At 43.6% G+C, this 20,828-nt stretch overlaps 1 protein-coding gene across 1 annotated transcript in view; it reads left to right on the plus strand.

Moving 5' to 3' along the window:
• LOC121282453 (ADP-ribosylation factor-like protein 13B) overlaps positions 1–20,828 on the plus strand; it is a 71,643-nt gene that overhangs the window by 19,586 nt on the left and 31,229 nt on the right. The window contains exons 7-8 of the mRNA XM_041196159.1: positions 4,251–4,503; positions 9,879–9,992. Coding sequence (XP_041052093.1) covers positions 4,251–4,503; positions 9,879–9,992 — 367 coding nt within the window. The remainder of the gene's footprint in view (positions 1–4,250; positions 4,504–9,878; positions 9,993–20,828) is intronic.

A 20,828-nucleotide genomic window follows, 5' to 3' on the forward strand; every position in this document is an offset into this window, starting at 1 on the left:
TGTGACATTGTCACATAAAGGGGACGTTAATCATTTTTTTATTATTCTATTTTTGAAGTTTGAAACACTGTCAGTGCTCTCCCTGAGGCAGCACTTAGTCTCAGGGAGATGTTCGCTCTGTCACAAGCATGCACGAAAGAATGCATTCTGACAGTTGTGGAATCCCTCCCCCCTTCTTCCCCCACACAGGAAGCGCATAGCATTTCCCGTCGGGCGGGCCGCTAGGCAGGCCTTAATTGGCCTGCCCACTTAAGATGGCGGCGGGGCCCATTTCAGCGGCTGCCCGCCCGCTGCTGAGCCGGTGGGGCCCGCCCACCCATCAAGGGAAAAATTCTGCCCTATGAGACATTTAAACAGCTTTTCAGTGTGTCAGTGAATGAGTGTTGTAATATGGGTGAGGTAAGTGAGTAAGGGGGTGGGGTGGCAGCTGGATAGGGTGGTGGCTGGGCAGTGTGGTGAAGTCAGGTTGTGGCGGTTGAGGGGGAAACGTAAGTCCGGGCAGCAGCCAGGTGGTGAGAGTTAGGCAGGACAGGTCAGGGACGAGTCGGGTGAGGGGGTCAAAGTGGGAGTCAGGGGGCTCTGTTGTATAGTTACCCAAGAATTACACTTGGATTTTTCTGTCAAATATTTCCTGGTTAACTATTCAGGTAAGGATATCAGAACTGTCCAAAGTTGCTGACTCTGTCTCAGAGTTGGAGACTTTTTCAGAGGGTCCTGGGGAGCAGTGGAATTGCCCATTAGAAGCTCAAACATCTCAGGCAATTCCCACTGAGTCAGTGCACTAGGACTTCCAAGGGCTCCCCTAGCACATCTTAGGGGGTGGGGGGAATACGTCCAGTCTCCAACAATTTGAAGACCAGAAGATCTGGGCCAATTTTAGTGCAAAATTCCTTTCTATGCCATTTTAATGCAATCGTTAACCAGCTTACATTGAATCTACAGTACAGGAACAATAACAACTTGTATTTCTATAATATTTTTTACGTAATAAAATGTCAAAAAGTGCTCCACAGGAGTGTTATTAAATAAAGTTTAGCATCAAGCCACGTAAGGAGATGTTAGGGCAATTGATCAAAAGCTTTGTCAACATGGTGGGTTTTATGAAGCACCTTAAAGGAGGAGAAAGAAGCAGAGAGGTGGAGAAGTTTATGGAGGAAATTCCATAGTTTATGGCATCGGTAGCTAAAGCTGCAGCTACCAATGGTGGGCCAATGAAAATCAGGGATGCACAGGAAGCCAGGATGAGAGAAGAGCAGAGCAGTGCTAGCATAGGTTAGCAAGAAATGAGGGCAAAACCATTAAGGTAATTTGAAAATGAGGATGAGAATTTTAAAATCAAGGTGTTGCCAGACCAGGAGTTGATGTAGGTCAGCAAGCACAGGGATGATGGGGAATGAGATTTGGTGCAATTTAGGATTTAGGCAGCAGAGATTTGGATGACTTTAAGTTTATAGAGGATAGATGATGGAGTTCAGCCTCATGGGCATTAGAATACTGAAGTCTGGAGGTAAGAAAGGCATGGTTTCCTCAGCAGATGAACTGAGACAGGGGTGGAGTCGAGCGATATTACATAGATGGAAATAAGTGATCTTGGTGCTGGAATGGATATATGGTCAGAATCTCATTTTGGAGACATAGCACCAAAGTTGTGAACAATTTGCTTCAATCTCAAACAGCTGTCAGAGAGAGAGATGGAGTCAGTCCATAGGAAACAGAGTTTGTGGCAGGGACTAAAGACAATGTCTTTGTTTTCCCAATATTTAATTACAGGAAATTTCCAGATATCAGCCAAGCAGCATGACAATTTTGAGACAGAGTTGAAATAGGTGGTGATGTGGGAGAGCTGGGTGTCATCAACATATATGCCTGATTGGGTACCCTATGTTTTTTGATGATATCGCTGAGAGGCAGCATGTAAATGAGAAAGTGGAACTGGGCAAGAATCTTGGGGTCACCAGAAGTAATAGTGTGGGAACAGGAAGGGAAGCCATTGCAGGTGTTTCTTTGGCTATAACAGGATAGTAAGAATGGAACTGAGTGAGCCCAGTCCCACCCAACTGGATGGTGGTGGAGAGGCATTGGGGGAGGATGGTGTAATCACCTATGTCAAAGGCTGAAGACATATCGAGAAGAATTAGTTCATCTCGACTTTAGTCATGCAGAATGCCATAACTGACTTTGATTAGAGCTGTTTCAGTACTATGGTGCAGGCAGAAATCTGATTTGAGGGATTCAAACATGGAGTTCCAGAAAAGGTGGACACATATTTGGGAGGCAGCAGCACAGTGAAGGACTTTGGAGAGGAAAGAGAGGTTGGATATGGGGAAGTAGTTTGAAAGTACAGTGGGATTAAGAGGTTTTTAGGGGGAGGATTGATGATGGTAGTTTTGAAGGAAAGGGGGAAACAGTCACAAGAGATGTAACCATTAACAATATCAGCAACATGGGGTCGGGAAGGGAAGTAGGGTGGACAATTGTTCTGAGGGAGTAGGGTTGAGAGAACAGGAGGTGGGTCTCATAGACATGATGAACTTGGAGAAGACATGAGTGGGATAGGAGAGAAACTAGAGAAACATGCGATTTCAGGGCTAGGATGGGGAGAGCCTTTGAAAAGTTTGCCCCAGGGGACTAACGAGAGGGAGGAAAACAGGCTACATAGCCCAGCAGGCCTACATCTGTGTTTATGCCTCACACAAACCTCCTCCTAGGAATAGGGTTCTCTAACCCTATCAGCATTATTTTCTAACTCTTCCTCCTTCATGTGTTTATCTGACTTCCCATAAATGCATCTATGCTTTTATCTCAACTGTTCCTTGAGGTGGTGAGCTCCAGATTCTATACACTTCCTGGGCAAAGATGTTTCTTTTTATTTCCCAATTGGAATTTATTGGCAGCTATCTTGTATTTATAGCCCCCTGGTTTGCTTCCCTCCCCCACCCCACACCACCAACACCTACACCCCCGCCATTATAGAATCAAAGAATGATATAGGACAGAAGGAGGTCATTCTGCCCATTGTGCTTGTGCAGGTTTTGAAAGAGCTATCCAATTAGTTACACTATCCCCCTGCTCTTTCCCCATCGCCCTGAAAATTATTCTCCTTTAAGTATTTGCTCAATTTTCTTTTGAAAGTTGTTATTGAATCTGCTTCCAACTCCTTTCAGCCTGGCAGAATGGTAGCAGCAAATCTAATAGTAGTTTTCAAAAAGGCATTTGATATATACTGGAAAAGGAAAAAAGTTACAGGGCTATGGGAAAAGAATAGGACTGTGTGACTAAATGGATAGCACAGGTCCTATGGGCTGAATGGCCTCCTTCCTGTACTGTATAATTCAATGATATTCACCAATGAGGATTTCTTATAGAGGTTATCCAGTTGCATGCTCATATACTGGGGTTGCAATTTTACTCCGGTGCTTCCATCAGTCTGTCGAAAACTGGTGCTAAGTGGAAAGCAAGTACTTTTTTGGGAAAGGGGGAAAATAAAGAGAGCAAGATCCCATTCTTATACCTCTTCTTCAGGCAGTTAGGGTGACATGAGATTAAGGGTTTGGAGAAGACTACTCAACCTTACAAAAGCCTGCATATGTTATGTGATAAAGGGGAACCTCAGAAGGTGAGAAAGTGTAAAATTTGCTAAAAATTAAAAAAGACAGATGTTTGTAACTTGTGAGCTTTTATTTTTACTTCAGGGTGGTGATCCTTTTAACAACCCTTTTAATGTTAAATTCAACACACAGTGTACCTAGTGATGCCAGCTACATTCAGCACTCCAAGAGGGACATATTCCACTGCTGAGGCCACTGTAAATGTGCATCATACTGTAATGTTGTCATTCTAAATAATTCTCCATTTTTGTGCAGACAGAAAGAACATGTACGCACATTGCACCTATTGTATTCTAAGCAAGGAAAATGCAACCTAAACAAACAGCTAAACAAAATAAGTGACAGCCATTCACTGACTCATTCCTCAGGGCAATGCCTTGACCAATCAGGGTCAAGTTGTCTGGTTTAAATTTCAAACAATGCTGGCAGTTAACTGTCAGTCATCATCAACTGATGCATTCTCCATGGCAACGCCTCTACCAATCAGAATCCACTTGCCAACCAATCACCACTCTCTTCTCATACAGTATAAATTATTGTTTTCCCCTTATAGTGGTATTCTTGCGAAGTGTCCTGATGGAGTGCAAACGAAAACTTTGACATGTCTCTTTTTTCAGCAATTCTCCATTTTTATCACAACAGAATGAAGAAAAAATCAAGAACGCCTTTGTAACTAAGAAGAAAAAGAAAAAACTCAGGTTTGGTAGAAGCAATCTGACTTTGCCTGGAACAAGGAGGCTGCCTAATGGAAGCAATTCCACTTCAGATATGAGTATCAGTACACTTGTATCCAACCAAGGGAGGAGAGAGAAAGGTGATGGACAGCTAGACAATTCTCATCCAGCAGAGAAGAACACACTGATGCCAGGCTCTTTAAACACAGAAACCTCCACAGGTATAACAGAATAGCCTGGTTGCTGCTCACCTGAAACAGAAAGTGTATGAGTCTGCCTCTGTTATGTGAAATCTAATGTAATGTCTCTGGGTTAGCTACCTCAAAATCTTATCAAATTGTGTTGAACTGGGAGAAGCATGATCTTCAGAAATTCTTTGCAATGACAGGGACACATAAGTGATTTGCTTGCTTAGAATATTCCAGAATGGACAGTACATTGATCAGTTAGAAAAACAGTTGGCAATAACTTAATCGGTTGGAAACATCCGTATTTGTATAAAACTTTACTGTGGGCAGAAATTTCTGCCTGTCGGGCGGGTAGGCCTGACCCAATCGCAGGCGGGCGCGGAGCCAATCGCCGCCAGCAATTGGGGCCGCACCGCCATTTTACGTGGGCGGGCCAATTAAGGCCCATCCAGTGTGACGTCCGCCGGGAAGTTAGCACTTCCTGTGCGGTTGGGGGGAATCCCTGAATCCCTAATATCAAGACTGCACTGTTTCACGCATGCACACGAAAGAGCACATATCTCCCTGAGGCTAAGTGCAGCCTCAAGTAGATCGCCTGGACTTATAAAAATATAAGTGCAGCCTCAAGGTGATCACCTGGACTTTTAAAAGTATTAAAAATAGAAAAAAAAATTCCCTTACATGTTCCCTCATGTGACAATGTCACATAAGTTGGGACATGTTCATAATTTACAGAACAACTTTATTACAATTTTTAAAACCCTACATGAAACCTCATTCCGCCACTGGATGAGGTTTCATGTTTTCTCTATTTGCCGCCGGGGCTCCTGGCCTGCCCAACAACCTTAAGGTTGGATGCGGAGGTTTTTTAATTGGTTAAATGATCCTGTCAATGGCCTCAATTGCCATTGACAGGCCGGCAGGCCCGCAGCTGATTTTGTTCCGCCCCGCCTTCCTGAAAATTTAAATGGGGCGGGTTGATGTCGGGGGTTCCACCCAATCTCATCCTGCGTCACTTTACACATCGGCGAGTGGGCCCGCCCCCTGCTCGCCGACAGCAAAATTCTGCCCTGTGTCTCTCAGGAGCATTTTGAACAGGGCTGTTATGTAGGCAAATACAGAGGCAGCCATTTTTCACTCAACAAGATCCCGTAAACAGCATTGAAATGAATGGCCAATTAATCATCTTGCATGTGTTGGTTAAGGGAAAAATCTTTTACCAAGATACAATAGGACTCACTGCTCTTCTTTAAATCATGCCACAGGATCTTTAATATTTTGACCCTTATGTTGTTTCTAATTGCTGCTGACTCGCTGAATTTATGGAAACATTTTAGATGTAGCCCTTGATTCTGTATGTTGCAACAGTTTATTTGAAGTTCCATTTCTTTATACCTTTAACCCTCGCCTAAATAGGGCCTTGTTTTAATTGCCATCTGAAGATCAACAACTTGAACAATTCAGTACTCAACAATATTTATCTGAGTGTCAGGTTAGATAATGTATTTAAGACCTAAAGTGTAGAGAAGAGTGCTACCCCCTGGACTAACATATTCAAACACATTAAATCAGGTGTGTACTACTTCCTGTACTCAATCCAGAGTGACTTTTGGACTTCAGTACATAATGAAACTGCTGCCTACCAGAGGGTGTCCTCATTAGTCGATTTGTTATACCAACTTATTGAAATAGAATTTCTTTAGATTGTGTTTTCCTTGCTTAGAATATAATTAACTCATCCTAACCAAAGCCACAAATGACATCCTAGTCTGAATTTCAGAGTTGAGATGTTTCCTGGATCCACAAACCTGACCTGGGAGTAAGTGCCCCGGAAGCTAGGATTTTCATTCCAGGGTGGCGGGTTTCTCTGGGAGTTGTGCCAGGCGACCCCGAAACAGGTATAGAGGCTGCCGGGTGAGGAGCTGGGCTAGGCGGAAGGCCTGCCTTCGTGCACCAGCACTTTGTCAAAGATTTTTTAAAAAGCATTAAAACAAAAAAAAACTCACTCCTCACACCCTCCCTCACCACACACACATTCACCAGACCCATTCTTTGCCAACCCATGCCATCTCATGCCCTCTACCGATGCCCCAAGGCCCTTTATAACCCCTATGCCAACCTAATACCACCCACCCCAAGTCCCTTTACAACCCCTTTGCCAACTTAGTGCCAGCACATGTCCTCCACCCACCACCCTTTTCCCTTCCACCTATCAAGCCAACTCACCCAGTATCCTCTAGACTTTAGGAGCTATGCATTATGATATAAAGTTCTAAGTGTCTATTGCAGACTTTTTTTTTTTTAGAAACATTCTCATGAAAACCTATTCAAGGCATTTACATTCCTTCAACTACACAATCCCTTATAAGAACAAACATTTCATTCAAGTGCTTAATCCCTTATAAAAACAAGCATTGGAATTCATAACCCCACTTCAATGAATCTATAACCACTTGGAGCTGTCAATCAAACTGTGAAGTGGAAGGCACTGTGATAATGGAAGGTTGTGAAATCAGTCATGCAACACAAATCCAATAATGATAACCCTCAGGCTTATGTCAACAGTCAGAATGAAATAGCAAGCAGTGTTTTTTTTAACACTTTTTTTTCAAAGATTTAAAAGGTACTTTTAAATGCCTTAACACCTTGACAGTAGTTTTGACACTTTTGACAGTTCCTCTTGACAGATCCTCTTCACAGTTCTAATGAGTTTATGTATTTTTTACATACATTTAACTCAATTTTTAACAATCCCAAATGGCACCTTACTCTCCCAAAGGACGCCTGACCTCCACCACAGATGGCCCGAGACCATAATGAAAGGGGTACCCTACTTCTCCAAAAGGGTACACCATCTGTCCAAACGACTCTGCAAAGTTTAGACCTGCTCCAACCAGGTCTAATCTGCAAATGTTGTGTTTCCCACTCCTGGCTAATGAAAATTAGACATCACCAGAGGAAGTTGCTGTTTTGAATGAGCAGTTGCCTCTGCAAAATACACATGCGTAAATCACAACCCAGCCCCATTCCCGACCCCCTGAGAATGGTAGGTGTTGCATTCAGAGATGGGACTTATGTTTCTCGGCCTCCTCCGCCTTTGTGAAAATTCAGGCCCCTCTGTGACTTGTGAACATGGTACACTATCCCTCTTCGTCCATTTCAACCTTTCTTCAGCCTTTGGCACGTGACCATACCCACCTCCTCCAATGTCACCCCTCCACTATCCAGCTGAGTAGGACTGCACTTGTCTGGTTCTATTCATACCTATCCAGTCATAGCAAGAGAATTTCCTGCAATTCCTTCATTTATCACCTGCACACAGTTATCTCTGGAGTCTCCCAAGGACTCACCCCTTCTGTTTTTCAATTACATTCTGCCCCAACCACAACATCATCTGAAGACATGAGATCAGGTTCCTCATGTACACTGATGTCACCCAGTTCTACCTCACCACCACATCCTTAATCCTCCCACGATCTGTGTAGTCAGACTGCTTGTCCGATATCTAATTTTAGATGAGTCAGTTTCCTTTGAGAAGACCAAATCCATTGTCTCCTTCTCCCATTACAAAGTGTGTTCCCACATATTTGATTCCATCTCTCTTCCAGGCCACTATTTCAGGCTGAACCACACTAGTTTTTTTTAATTCATTCATGGGATATGAGCTTTGGTGGCTGGGCCAGCATGAGAAGGTGGTGAGCTGCCTTCTTGAAACACTAGTCCATGTGGTGTAGGTACACCCACAGTGCTGTTAGGAAGGGAGTTCCAGGATTTTGACCTAGCAACAGTGAAGGAACGGCGATAAATTTCCAAGTCAGGTTGTTGAGTGACTTGGAGGGGAACTTCCAGGTGGTGGTGTTCCCATCTATCTGCTGCCCTTGTCCTTCTAGACAGCAGTGGTTGTGGGTTTGGAAGGTGCTGTCAAAGGAGCCTTGGTGAATTCTTGCAGTGCATCTTGTAGACGGTACACACTGCTGCTACTGTGCGTCGGTGGTGGAGGGAGTGAATGTTTGAGGAGGAAGTGAATGTTAAAACTTGCTGTCTTAATTGACACTGAGCTGAGCTTCCAATCTCATACCCTCTCCATCACAAAGACCACCTACTTCTACATCAATGACATTGCCTGTCTCAGTCCCTGCCCTGCTTTAATTCATCAGCTGCTGAAACCCTCATCCATGTTCTTGTTACCTCTAGGCTCAACTATTTCTGCCTGTTCTCCCATTTTTCCTTTTCCATAAACTTGAGTGAATCCAAAACTATGGTGTCCATTGTTTATCTGTTACCATGTTCCAATCACCCGTAATTCATGTGCTCGCTAAAATACATTAGGTCCTGGACCAGGAATGTCTTGATTTTAACATTCTCATCCTTGTGTTCCAATCTCTCCATGGCCTTGCCCCTCTCTAACTTTTTGTGTTCTCCAGCCCTACAAATCCCCAAGAACTCTGCACTTCTCAAAATCCTGGCCCCTTGTACATCTTCCAATCCCTTCACCCTACCATTGGCGACAAAGCCTTCAGGTGACTAATCCCTAAGATCAGGAATTCTCTCTTTATATCTCTCTATTTTCACCTCTTTCTCACCCTTTAAGGCCCTCTTTAAAACCTATCTCTTTTACCAAGCTTTTAGTCACCTGCTCTAATATCTACTTTGACTCAGTATCACTTTTTGGCAGATTCCATTCTTGTGAAGCACCTTGAGATGTTTTTGCACATTTAAAACATTATATAAAGGTATCGTGTTGTTGAAATCAAATCACGAAAATGACCAGTCTGACTGGTTAGATGTACTGGCAGAGGTGGAAGCAATAAGCAGTCAATATATTTCTAATGCGAATTGTAGTTATCACTCTGATTGATGTTTAAGATGTTCCTATTCACTGTCATATTTCGAAATTTATTGAAGCCATGTTTATACCAGCCTCAATTCTGTGTGCTGTAAAAATTTATTTCAAAACTACTTCCTTTTCTGTTTAAAGTGCAGGGTAGGGAATGGGTGTGGATCAGTACAATAAGTGAGAATTGCAGAGAAATTATAAATTATAACAGTTCTAATTTCATGGCATCAGCCAATTCAAAGTCCATCATAACAAATCCTGTAATTCACCCTTTGAGCTCCACTGGGGACTTGTAATCCATTTATAAGAAAGGAGATTTGTTGTTGTTTATTCTGTCATCAAGTTATGTGTCAAGGTCAAGACAACAGCAGGGAGGAGAATGCATTGTAAACAAAATTAGGTCCTGAAAACTGAGTTTTATTTGGAATTAATAGATGATGAGATCTAATTATTATGATGTTACCTGACAGTATTTGCAAATTCAGGATAAACAGTGTGCCTTGTTGCAGTTTGGATTTAAGGTCATGGTCAAATTTTGTGATTTTATCTCTTTTTTAAAAATCTGGTTTAGATTCTGAAAAGAAAAACAAAGGGAAGAAATTGAAGAAGAAAAGCAAAAATAAAATCAATTCAGATGACACCGAAGATAATTTTTCCAGAAATGTGGACTTAACAGCACCTCTGGGTAAGGGTGCAGCAGATGCTTGACATTCCAGTTGTTTGATTTAAATCAGGTTTTCGCTCGGTGGGGGTGGGTACATTTCCATTTTCTTACTCAAAGGGCCGATATGTAATTTTCAGAAAGATGATGTTTGGCGCAGCATTAAATGGGAATTTCAGAATAAAGTTGTGGCATGAACAAACGAAGCAAATTGCTGAGCAAAAATAAGACAATGTCAAAGCAATAAGTTGATAATTAAAGAGCAATTAATAAAGATCACCATTAGAGCGTGAGAGGGGTAGAGTCTGTTTGTCTGCCTCGCTCCCAATCTCTTGATGTTCACTCACTCACCCTCAACCACAGTGTGAGTGAGGGTGTGGCGGTGGGGGTGAATGAGAATCCTGCAACTGCGAATGAGTCAGACACAACTTCCCACACCCACTCATTCTCTCCAGCACACGCGCGCACGCGCACACACAAACACACACACATATCCTCCCCTAAACACACACACACACACACACACACACACACACATGCATATCTTCCCCCAAACAGACACACACGCATATCACCCCCAAACACACACACACACGCATATCCTCCCCCAAACACATACACACACACATATCCTCCCCCAAACACACACACACACGCGCATATCCTCCCTCAAATGCACATACACGCATATCCTCCCCCAAACACACACAAGCGCATATCCTCTCCCAAATACACACACGCGCATATCCTCCCCAAACACACACAAGCGCATATCCTCCCCCAAACACACACTCGCGCATATCCTCCCCCAAAAACACACACGCACGCATATCCTCCCCCAAACACACACACACACGCATATCCTCCCCCAAACACACACACACGCATATCCTCCTCCAAACACACACACACGCATATCCTGCCCCAAACACACACACACACGCATATCCTTCCCCAAACACACACATGCGCATATCCTGCCCCAAACACACACACACGTGCGCATATCCTCCCCCAAACACACACACACACACGCACACGCATATCCTCCCCCAAACACACACACACACGCATATCCTCCCCCAAACACACACACGCGCATATCCTGCCCCAAACACACACACACACGCATATCCTTCCCCAAACACACACGCACACATATTCTGCCTCAAACACAAACACACGCGCGCATATCCTCCCCCAAACACACACACACACGCACACGCATATCCTCCTCCAAATACACACACACGCGCATATCCTCCCCAAACACGCGCGCATATCCTCCCCCAAACACGCGCGCATATCCTCCCCCAAACACACACACACGCATATCCTCCCCCAAACACACACACACGCATATCCTCCCCCAAACACACACACACGCATATCCTCCCCCAAACACACACACACATGCATATCCTCCCCCAAACACACACACACACACACGCATATCCTCCCCCAAACACACACACACACGCATATCCTCCCCCAAACACACACACACACGCATATCTTCCCCCAAACACACACACACATGCATATCCTCGCCCAAACACACACACACACACACGCATATCCTCCCCCAAACACACACACACACGCATATCCTCCCCCAAACACACACACACGCATATCCTCCCCCAAACACATACACACGCATATCCTCCCCCAAACACACACACACACGCATATCCTCGCCCGAAACACACACACGCTCACACACACCCGCATATCGTCCCCCAAACGCACACACACATGCATATCCTCACCCAAACACACACACACTATCACACAACCTCGCCCAAACACACACACACACTTTCACACATCCTCGCCCAAACACACACACACACATATCCTCCCCCAAACACACACACACACACGCATATCCTCCCCCAAACACACACACACACTTTCACACATCCTCGCCCAAACACAAACTCACGCATATCCTCCCCCAAACACACACACACGCATATCCTCCCCCAAACACACACACACACATATCCTCCCCCAAACACACACACACGCATATCCTCCCCCAAACACACACACACACATATCCTCCCTCAAACACACACACACGCATATCCTCCCCCAAACACACATACGCAATCCTCCACCAAACACACACACGCATATCCTCCCCCAAACACACATACGCATATCCTCCCCCAAACACACACACGCATATCCTCCCCCAAACACACACACACGCATACCCTCCCCCAAACACACACACACGCATACCCTCCCCCAAACACACACACACGCATACCCTCCCCCAAACACACACACACGCATACCCTCCCCCAAACACACACACATGCATACCCTCCCCCAAACACACATACACGCATATCCTCCCCCAAACACACACACACTCACACTCATCCTCGCCCAAACACACACAAACTCATTCACCCCCCTCCCATAAACACATTCACTATCATTCTCTCTCCCACACCCCTGGGCAACAAATCTTTTCATCCACACCACGTACCACCCAACCCGTGTCCGCACCATCACACCCAGCCTCTTCCAGCCCAGCAGCAAGTCTCCCCTTCCCATACCAGCCCGGAGCGAATCTCTCCTTCCCCCGCTTACCATGAGAGAGTGTCTCCCTCTACGGCCTTCCCGGAGCGAGTCTCTCCCTCCCCCACCCAGCACATGGCAGTCTGTCTGTCTGCATGTCTGTCTCTCTCTGTTCCCACCACCTCTGGTTCCGGAGCTCGCTCGCTGCCACCAGTGCTGCTGTTCCTCCAACCACAAACTGCGTCTCTCCCACATTTGCTACTGAGGCTCACTCATGAGCCTATCAGCAGCAAACACAGGCGAGAACAGCCTATGATTGGAGGAGCTGTTTCTTTAAGAATTTCCCACAGCACTTACTGGCATTTTGGAAACTACCTCCGTTGGCCACATTGGGGGTTTCGTGGGCTGCATCTGGCACATGGCACAGAGATTGTACAAGCCTGATTTAAATGGCTGACAGATGAGCAAGACAACATCAGCTTGTATTTAAAGGCAAAATACTGTGGATACTAGAAAACTGAAACAAAAACAAAAATAGCTGGAAAAACTCAACAGGTCTGACAGCCTCTGTGGAGAGGAACACAGTTAACATTTTGAGTCCATATAACTCTTCATCAGAGCTGAAGAGAAATAGAAATGTGATGAAATTTAAACTGTTTAAGGAGCTTGGGACAGGTGGAGCTGGTTAGCGGGCCAGTGATAGGTGGAGGCAAAGAAGAGATTGACAAAGATGTCACAGACAAAAGGACAAAGGGGCATTGACAGTGGTGATATTCGCTAAAGGATGTGCTAATGGTGACATTAAGAGTAGAAAGCAGGATGAGCAAGTGACAGATTGCCCTAGTGGGGGTGGGGTGGGGGGGGAAGGGATCGAAATAGGTTAAAAGGTAGAGATAAAACAATGGATGGAAATAAATTTTAAAATAATAATAGAAATAGATGGGAAAAGAAAAATATATTTTTTAAAAAATAATTATTATTATTATTAGAAGAAGGGGATCGGAAAGGGGGTGGGATGGAGGAACATTACAAGCCCATTTCATTACAAGCCCACCCACTCCCACACCTACCTCGACTACAGCTCCTCACACCCTGCTTCCTGTAAGGACTCCATCCCATTCTCTCAGTTCCTTCGCCTCCGCGCATCTGTTCTGATGATGCCACTTTCCAAAACAGTCCTTCTGACATGGCTTCCTTCTTCCTTAACTGAGGTTTTCCACCCACAGTGGCAGACAGGGCCCTCAACCGTGTCCGGCCCATCTCCCACGCATCTGCCCTCACATCTTCCTTTCTCTCCCAGAACCATGATAGGGTCCCCCTTATCCTCACTTATCACCCCACCAGCCTCCGCATTCAAAGGATCATCCTCCGCCATTTCTGCCAACTCCAGCATGATGCCACCACTAAACACATCTTCCCTTCACCCCCCCTGTCAGCATTCCATAGGGACCATTCCCTCAGGGACACCCAGGTCCACTCCTCTATCACCCCCTATACCTCAACCCCCTTCCACGGTACCTTCCCATGCAACTGCAGAAGGTGCACCACCTACCCCTTTACTTCCCTCGTCCTCACCATCTAAGGGCCCAAACACTCCTTTCAAGCGAAGCAGCGCCTCACTTGCACTTCCGTCAATTAAGTCTACTGCATTCGCTGCTCCCAGTGCTGTCTCCTCTACATTGGAGAGACAAACGCAGATTGGGTGACCGCTTTGCGGAACACCTTCAGTCTGTCTGCAAGCATGACCCAGACCTCCCTGTTGCTTGCCATTTCCACCCTGCTCTCATGCCCACATATCCGTCCTTGGCCTGCTGCAATGTTCCAGTGAAGCTCAACGCAAACTGGAGGAACAGCACCTCATCTTCCGACTAGGCACTTTACAGTCTTCCGGACTTAACATTGAGTTCAACAGCTTCAGATCATGAATGGTCTCCTCCATCCCCACCCACTTTCCAATCCCCTTTTTCTAATAATAATTATTTTTAAAAAGATATATTTTTCTTTTCCCACCTATTTCTATTATTATTTTAAAATTTATTTCCATCCATTGTTTTATCTCCACCTTTGAGCCTATTTAGATCCCTTCCCCCCATCCCATCCCCACTCGGGCCATCTGCAACTTGCTCGTCCTGTTTTCTACCCTTAATGTCCCTATTAGCACATTCCTTAGCTAAGATCACCATCGTCAACACCCCTTTGTCCTTTTGTCTATGACATCTTTGGCAATCTCTCCTTTGCCTCCACCTATCACTGGCCCTCTTTCCAGCTCTACCAGTTTCAGTCCCCTTAAACAGTTTATATTTCAACTCATTTCTATTTCTCTTCAATTCTGATGAAGAGTCATACGGACTTGAAATGTTAACTGTATTCCTCTCAGCAGATGCTGTCAGACCTGCTGAGTTTTTCCAGCTATTTTTGTTTTTGTTTTTGCTTCAGCTTGTATTGATATGACACATTTAACGTAATAGAAAAACTCAGAGCAAAGGGACATTATATTAAAAAAAGACATCAATTCATATAAGTCATATTCGGGTAGATATAATTTTAAGGAGTATTTTAAAGGAGGAAAGCAATATGGAGAGGCAGAAAGCTATAGGGAAGGAATTTCAGAGCTTAGGGCCTATTGTTGAAGGTACCCAGTGGAGCAATTAAATTCAAGGGTGCAAGAGGCCAGATTTAGAGGAGCACAGGTATCTTGGAGGGTTGTGGGGCTGGAGAAGATTGTAGAGATGGGGAGGGGTGAGGACATGGAACAATTTGAAAACAAGCATGAGAATGTTGAAATCAGAGCATTGTTTAACCAGGAGCCAGTGTAGGTAAGCGCGCACAGAACAGCATTGGTGCAAGTTAGGAAATGGGCAGTGCAGAATTTTGGCTGACCTCAGGCTCAGAGGATAGAACATGGGAGGCCTGCCAGGAGTGCATTGGAATAATGAAGCCTAGAGATAACAATACCATGGATGGGAGTTTCAGCAGGAGATGAGCTGAGGCAGGGGCAGAGACACATAAGGTTACAGGGGTGGAGATAGGCAGTCTTAGTGATGGTATGGATATGTGGTTGACACCAAGGTTGAAACCGTCTGGTTCAGCCTCAGACAATTGCCAGGGTGAGGGGCAGAGTTTTAGTTGAGTTTATTATAATGATTTAGTTAAGATATATTGCATCAGAATAGGGAAGAGCCAATGCTGTAAAAAGGAGCATGTCCTGTCTTCCTCCAACTCTACTACGCTCCGACAGAATTCCCCAAATGATGCTGTAGGTTCAGAAGATTCCAGAAGAAATGCACAGCAGCATTGATTCAGGGGAACAAAACAAAAACAGAATTACCTGGAAAAACTCAGCAGGTCTGGCAGCATCGGTGGAGAAGAAAAGAGTTGACGTTTTGAGTCCTCATGACCCTTTGACAAAACTTGAGTGAGTCTAAGGATTCCAGCATCCGCAGTTTTTTTGTTTTTATCTCTTGGTTCAGGGGAATCTTTGAGCGAAGCAGCATTCAAAGAATCATCGCCACTGCTTGGAAAATCCTTTTTAAAACACTGTGAAATGTCAATGTTAACTGCTAATTAATCAAAAAATACAGAAGATTTTACAACAGGCACTTTAGATACTTCTAATCATTTTCTTTTCCTTTTTTAAATCCCTTTTAGATCTCTACAGAAAAGCACTCCTCGCATTAAAGACCAGACCACGAGTTAACAGCTAGGCAGTTTATTCAATTCTACAGTAAGGATGGGTATCCCAAATGGGTCTCACAGGATTTTTCAGTCACTGGGTACTCTTCACTTTGGAGCATGTGAACAGTTGATAATTCATCTGAAACTTTATTAAACTATATCCATCTTTGGAGTTGGTTAGGTAGGATAGATGTCTTTCAGTCAATGCATTACATTATTTTCTCTAAGCTTTCAAGAAAGTATTGGCAAATCATGCAAATTAGTAATCAGAAACCATGACAAATTTAATTTTTCATGATGCATCAGAATGCAGGAGACCTGAGACCCTGGCTGCCACCCACATCAGATTGTGATTCAATGTCACTTCACAACTACTTTCCATTCTGTGCAATATGTCTTTTGTATTCCATGTTGCCACATTCATTTCTTTCCTTTCATCTGTCGCATTTTGTTTTTTTGGTTCTTGCTTAATGTGTTTAAAAAGAAAAATATTTACCTGTTTCATAACCTTTAATGTTATAAAGAGAGGTACCTAAATACCTGCTGGTTCCTCAGTCTCTTGGTATCTAATTCTTGACACTACACTTCAGGGAGAATGTGAAGGCTTTAGAGAGAGTACAGAAAACATGTATGAGAATGGTTCCAGGGATGAGGAATTTTAGTGAGAAGGATATATTGGAGAAGCTCTTTTTTTATTCATTCATGGGCATCGCTGGCTAGGCCAGCATTTATTGCCCATCCCTAGTTGCCCTTGAGAAGGTGGTGGTGAGCTGCATTCTTGAACCATTGCAGTCCATGTCATGTAGGTACACCCACAGTGCTGTTAGGAAGGGAGTTCCAAGATATGGACCCAGCGACAATGAAGGAACAGCGATATATTTCCAAGTCAGAAAGGTAAGTGGCTTGGCGGACAACTTCCACATGGTGCTGTTTCCATGTGTCTTTTCCCTTCTCCTTCTAGGTGGTAGAGGACATGGGTTTGGAAGGTGCTGTCTATGGAGCCTTGGTGAGTTGCTGCACTGCATCATGTACATGGTACACAATGCTGTACACCACTGTACGTCAGTGATGGAGGGAGTAAATGTTTATTTATGGGTTGCCAATTAAGCTTTGTCTTGGATGGTGTCACACTTCTTGATTGTTGTGGGAGCTGCACTCGTCCAGGCAAATGGAGAGTATACCATCACACTCCTGACTTGTGCCTCGTAGATGGTGGACAGGCTATGGGGAATCAGGAGGTGAGTTACTCATCACACGATTCCTAGCCTCTGACCTGCTCTTGTAGCCATAGTATTTATATGGCTAGTCCAGTTCAGTTTTTGGTCAATGGTAACCTCCAGGATGTTGATTGTGGAGGATTCAGTGATGGCAATGCTATTGAATGTCAAGAGGTGATGGTTAGATTCTCTTTTGCTGGAGATGATCATTGCCTGGCACTTGTTTGAGCCACTTGTCAGCTCAAGCCTGGATATTACCCAGGTCTTGCTGCATTTGGACATGGACTGGTCCAGTATCTGAGGAGTCATGAATGGTGCTGAACATTGCGCAATCACCAGCGAAAATTCCCACTTATGAATATACAAAATAGGAGTAGAAGTAGGCCATTCCGCCCCTTGAGCCTGCTCTGCCATTCATTAAGATCATGGCTGATCTGTTTCTGTTTCAAATTCCACATTTCCATCTACCCCTGATAACCTTTGATTCCCTTGCCCAACAAGAATCTATCTACCTTTGCCTTAAAAATATTCAGTGACCCCATCTCCACCACCTTCTGAGGCAGAGTTCCAAAGTCACACAGCCCTCTGAGAGAAAAGATTTCTCCTCATCTCTGTCCTAAAAGGGTGACCCTTAATTTTAAAACAGTGCCCCCTGGTTCTGGACTCACCCACAAAAGGAAACATCCTTTCCACGTCCACTTTGTCAAGGCCATTCAGGGTCTTATATACTTTAATCAAGTCACCCCTCACTCTTCTAAACTCCAGTGGAAACAAGCTCAGTCTGTCTAACCTTTCCTCATAAGACAACCCCTTCATTCCAGGTATCAATTTAGTAAACTTCCTCTGAACCGCCTTCAATGCATTTACATCCTTCCTTAAGTAAGGGAACCAAATTGCACATAATATTTGAGATGTGGTCTCAATAATGCCCTGTATAATTGAAACATAACATCCTTACTTTATGTTCAATTTCTCTCGTAATAATGGATGGCATTCCATTAGTCTTAATTACTTGATGCACCTGCATTCTAACTTTTTGTGACTCATGCACTAGAACACCTAGATTACTTTGCAGCTCGGACCTTATGACGGAAGGAAGGTCATTGATGAAGCAGCTGAAGATGGTTGGGCTTAGGACACTGCCCTGAGGAACTCCTGCAGTGATGTCCTGGGTCTGAGATGATTGATCTCCAACAACCACAAACATCTTTCTTTGTGCTAGGAATGACTCCAACCAGTGCAGAATTTCCCCCCTGATTCCCATTGACTCCGGTTTTGCCAGGGCTCCTTGATGCCACACTCGGTCAAATGCTGCCTTGATGTCTATGGCAGTCACTCTCACCTTACTTCTTGAGTTCAGCTCTTTTGTCTAAGATTGTTGTCTTTAGAGAAGATATGGTTGAAAGGAGATTTGATGCAAGTGTTCAAAATAATGAATGGTCTAGAAGGTTTCTATAGAGAGAAATTGTTCGCATTGGCTGAAGGCTCAAGAACCAGAGAACACAGATTTAAGGCGATTGGCAGAAGAATTAAGGGAGACATGGAGAAAATTTTCATACAGCGAGTAGTTATGATCTGGAAAGCAATGCCTGGGAATATGGTGGAAGCAGATTCAATCATGGCTTTCAAATGAGCATTAGTTATGCATCTGCAGAGAAAAAACATACAGGACTACTGGGAAAGGATGTGGGATTGAGAGTAGCTGAGTTGATCTTGCAGAGAGCTGACACAGATTTGACGGTCAGAATGGTCTCCTTCTGTGTTGTAACCATTCTCATTCTATCCTATGATGACTCATAAACAAGAAGGTTAAAAACATTTTCAATCCATACCCAATTATATAGTTCAAAAGCATCTGACATCCAAGATGGTATTGTACCATTGAATTATTTAGACTTGTCCAGCATCATGTTGTTGAATACAACAGCTGTAAAAAATTAACTTTGATTTAAGCATGCATATTCCATCTTACACTGCATATGAATAAAGATTGCATGTACACCAGGTATTTCCTTATTGGCCCAAAGATCAATAATTTAATATCAGATAATAGATTGTATCAAACATGAATTGCGCATACATTTCAATTGAAACATCGTAAAAAAAAGTTTATGAAAAGAAGGAACAAACTTGCATCATTATCGGCCAGGATGACACTTACAGCTACTCACAAATGCGCTTTTGAATGGCAATTTCAGGAATTAAAGAGCAATTTCAGCATGGTGCATCTAAAAGGGATTTGGAATCTGTATGAGCAACATAACAGAAACCAAAACCTTCACTACACTGCTCATTCACTGAGAGAACATTAAGTTATAATACTTATCTACCGGATATACACAAAACATGCCAGATAAAGTTACAGCTTGTCCATTCAATTATTAGTGAATTTTTAATGGTGTGATAAATCTTGATTAATGCCAAATAATCTCTTCAGCACTAAAAATTTACTTTTCGAAATATTGGGACTCATTCCTCCAAATTTTAATTGGCCAGCATGAAATCGCGGTCGGAGCCTGATTGTGGGTGGTTGTCCATTGGGCAGCTGTTACCGGCCCGCCCGTCCTGCCTGCCCCACGAATGGAAAATCCTGCCCTTATAGTAAATGTTTTAAGCAGTCTAATTAATTTCTTACATAGAGAGGTGATTCTTCATTTATAATGAGGCCGTCCCTATTAATGTCCCATATTTGGTAAAAAGACCACCTATTATGATTGATGAATTCATGGAATTCCTGCTGGTGTAAGAGAAACAAATACATGATGTTATTTTTTTAGGTGTGTGTATTCCTATCAGTGAATTTGCATTGTTGTGAAGGGAGCTAAGCCTCATCTTGTCTTGGTAAGCTTTCTTAGACTTTTGTTAGAAAGAAATAATGCACTCTGAGAGTTTACAGGGAAATCGCTCTTTTTAACTTTATATTCCTGCATTATGACCATATCTTTCTACCCTTATTCATTCACAAAGAGACTCTGACAGTGCAGTACTCACCCAGCATTGTACTGAAGTGTCCACCTAGAGTGTATTCAGATATCCAAAGTGAGGCTTTAATCAAAGGCCGTCAGATTCAAAGATGAAAGGGCTAACACAGAGCCAAAGCTGACAAGTGTAACAAATGTTCTATTTAATAGTTGAAGGGGGATTATGCTTTGCTGGTGATGTCCTGCAATTAATATTTTTCAATTTCTCTTGCAATAGAGTTAACAATGAGATTTCACAAATAAACTACAGTTAATGATACATGAAAAGTTCACCTATATGCATTATACTTTCCATTATTCCATATATTTTTGTTCAAATTATTTTAAAGCATCATATTTATGTTATAAATTCTGGGACATCATATCACTCTTCTTAGTCAAAAGCTGCCTACGTTTGCTGTCTGTGCCCATATATGAAAAATGGCCACACCTTAATGTACAAAAGGGTT

The sequence above is a fragment of the Carcharodon carcharias genome, chromosome 9, assembly GCF_017639515.1.
Source record: "Carcharodon carcharias isolate sCarCar2 chromosome 9, sCarCar2.pri, whole genome shotgun sequence".
NCBI lineage: Eukaryota > Metazoa > Chordata > Chondrichthyes > Lamniformes > Lamnidae > Carcharodon > Carcharodon carcharias.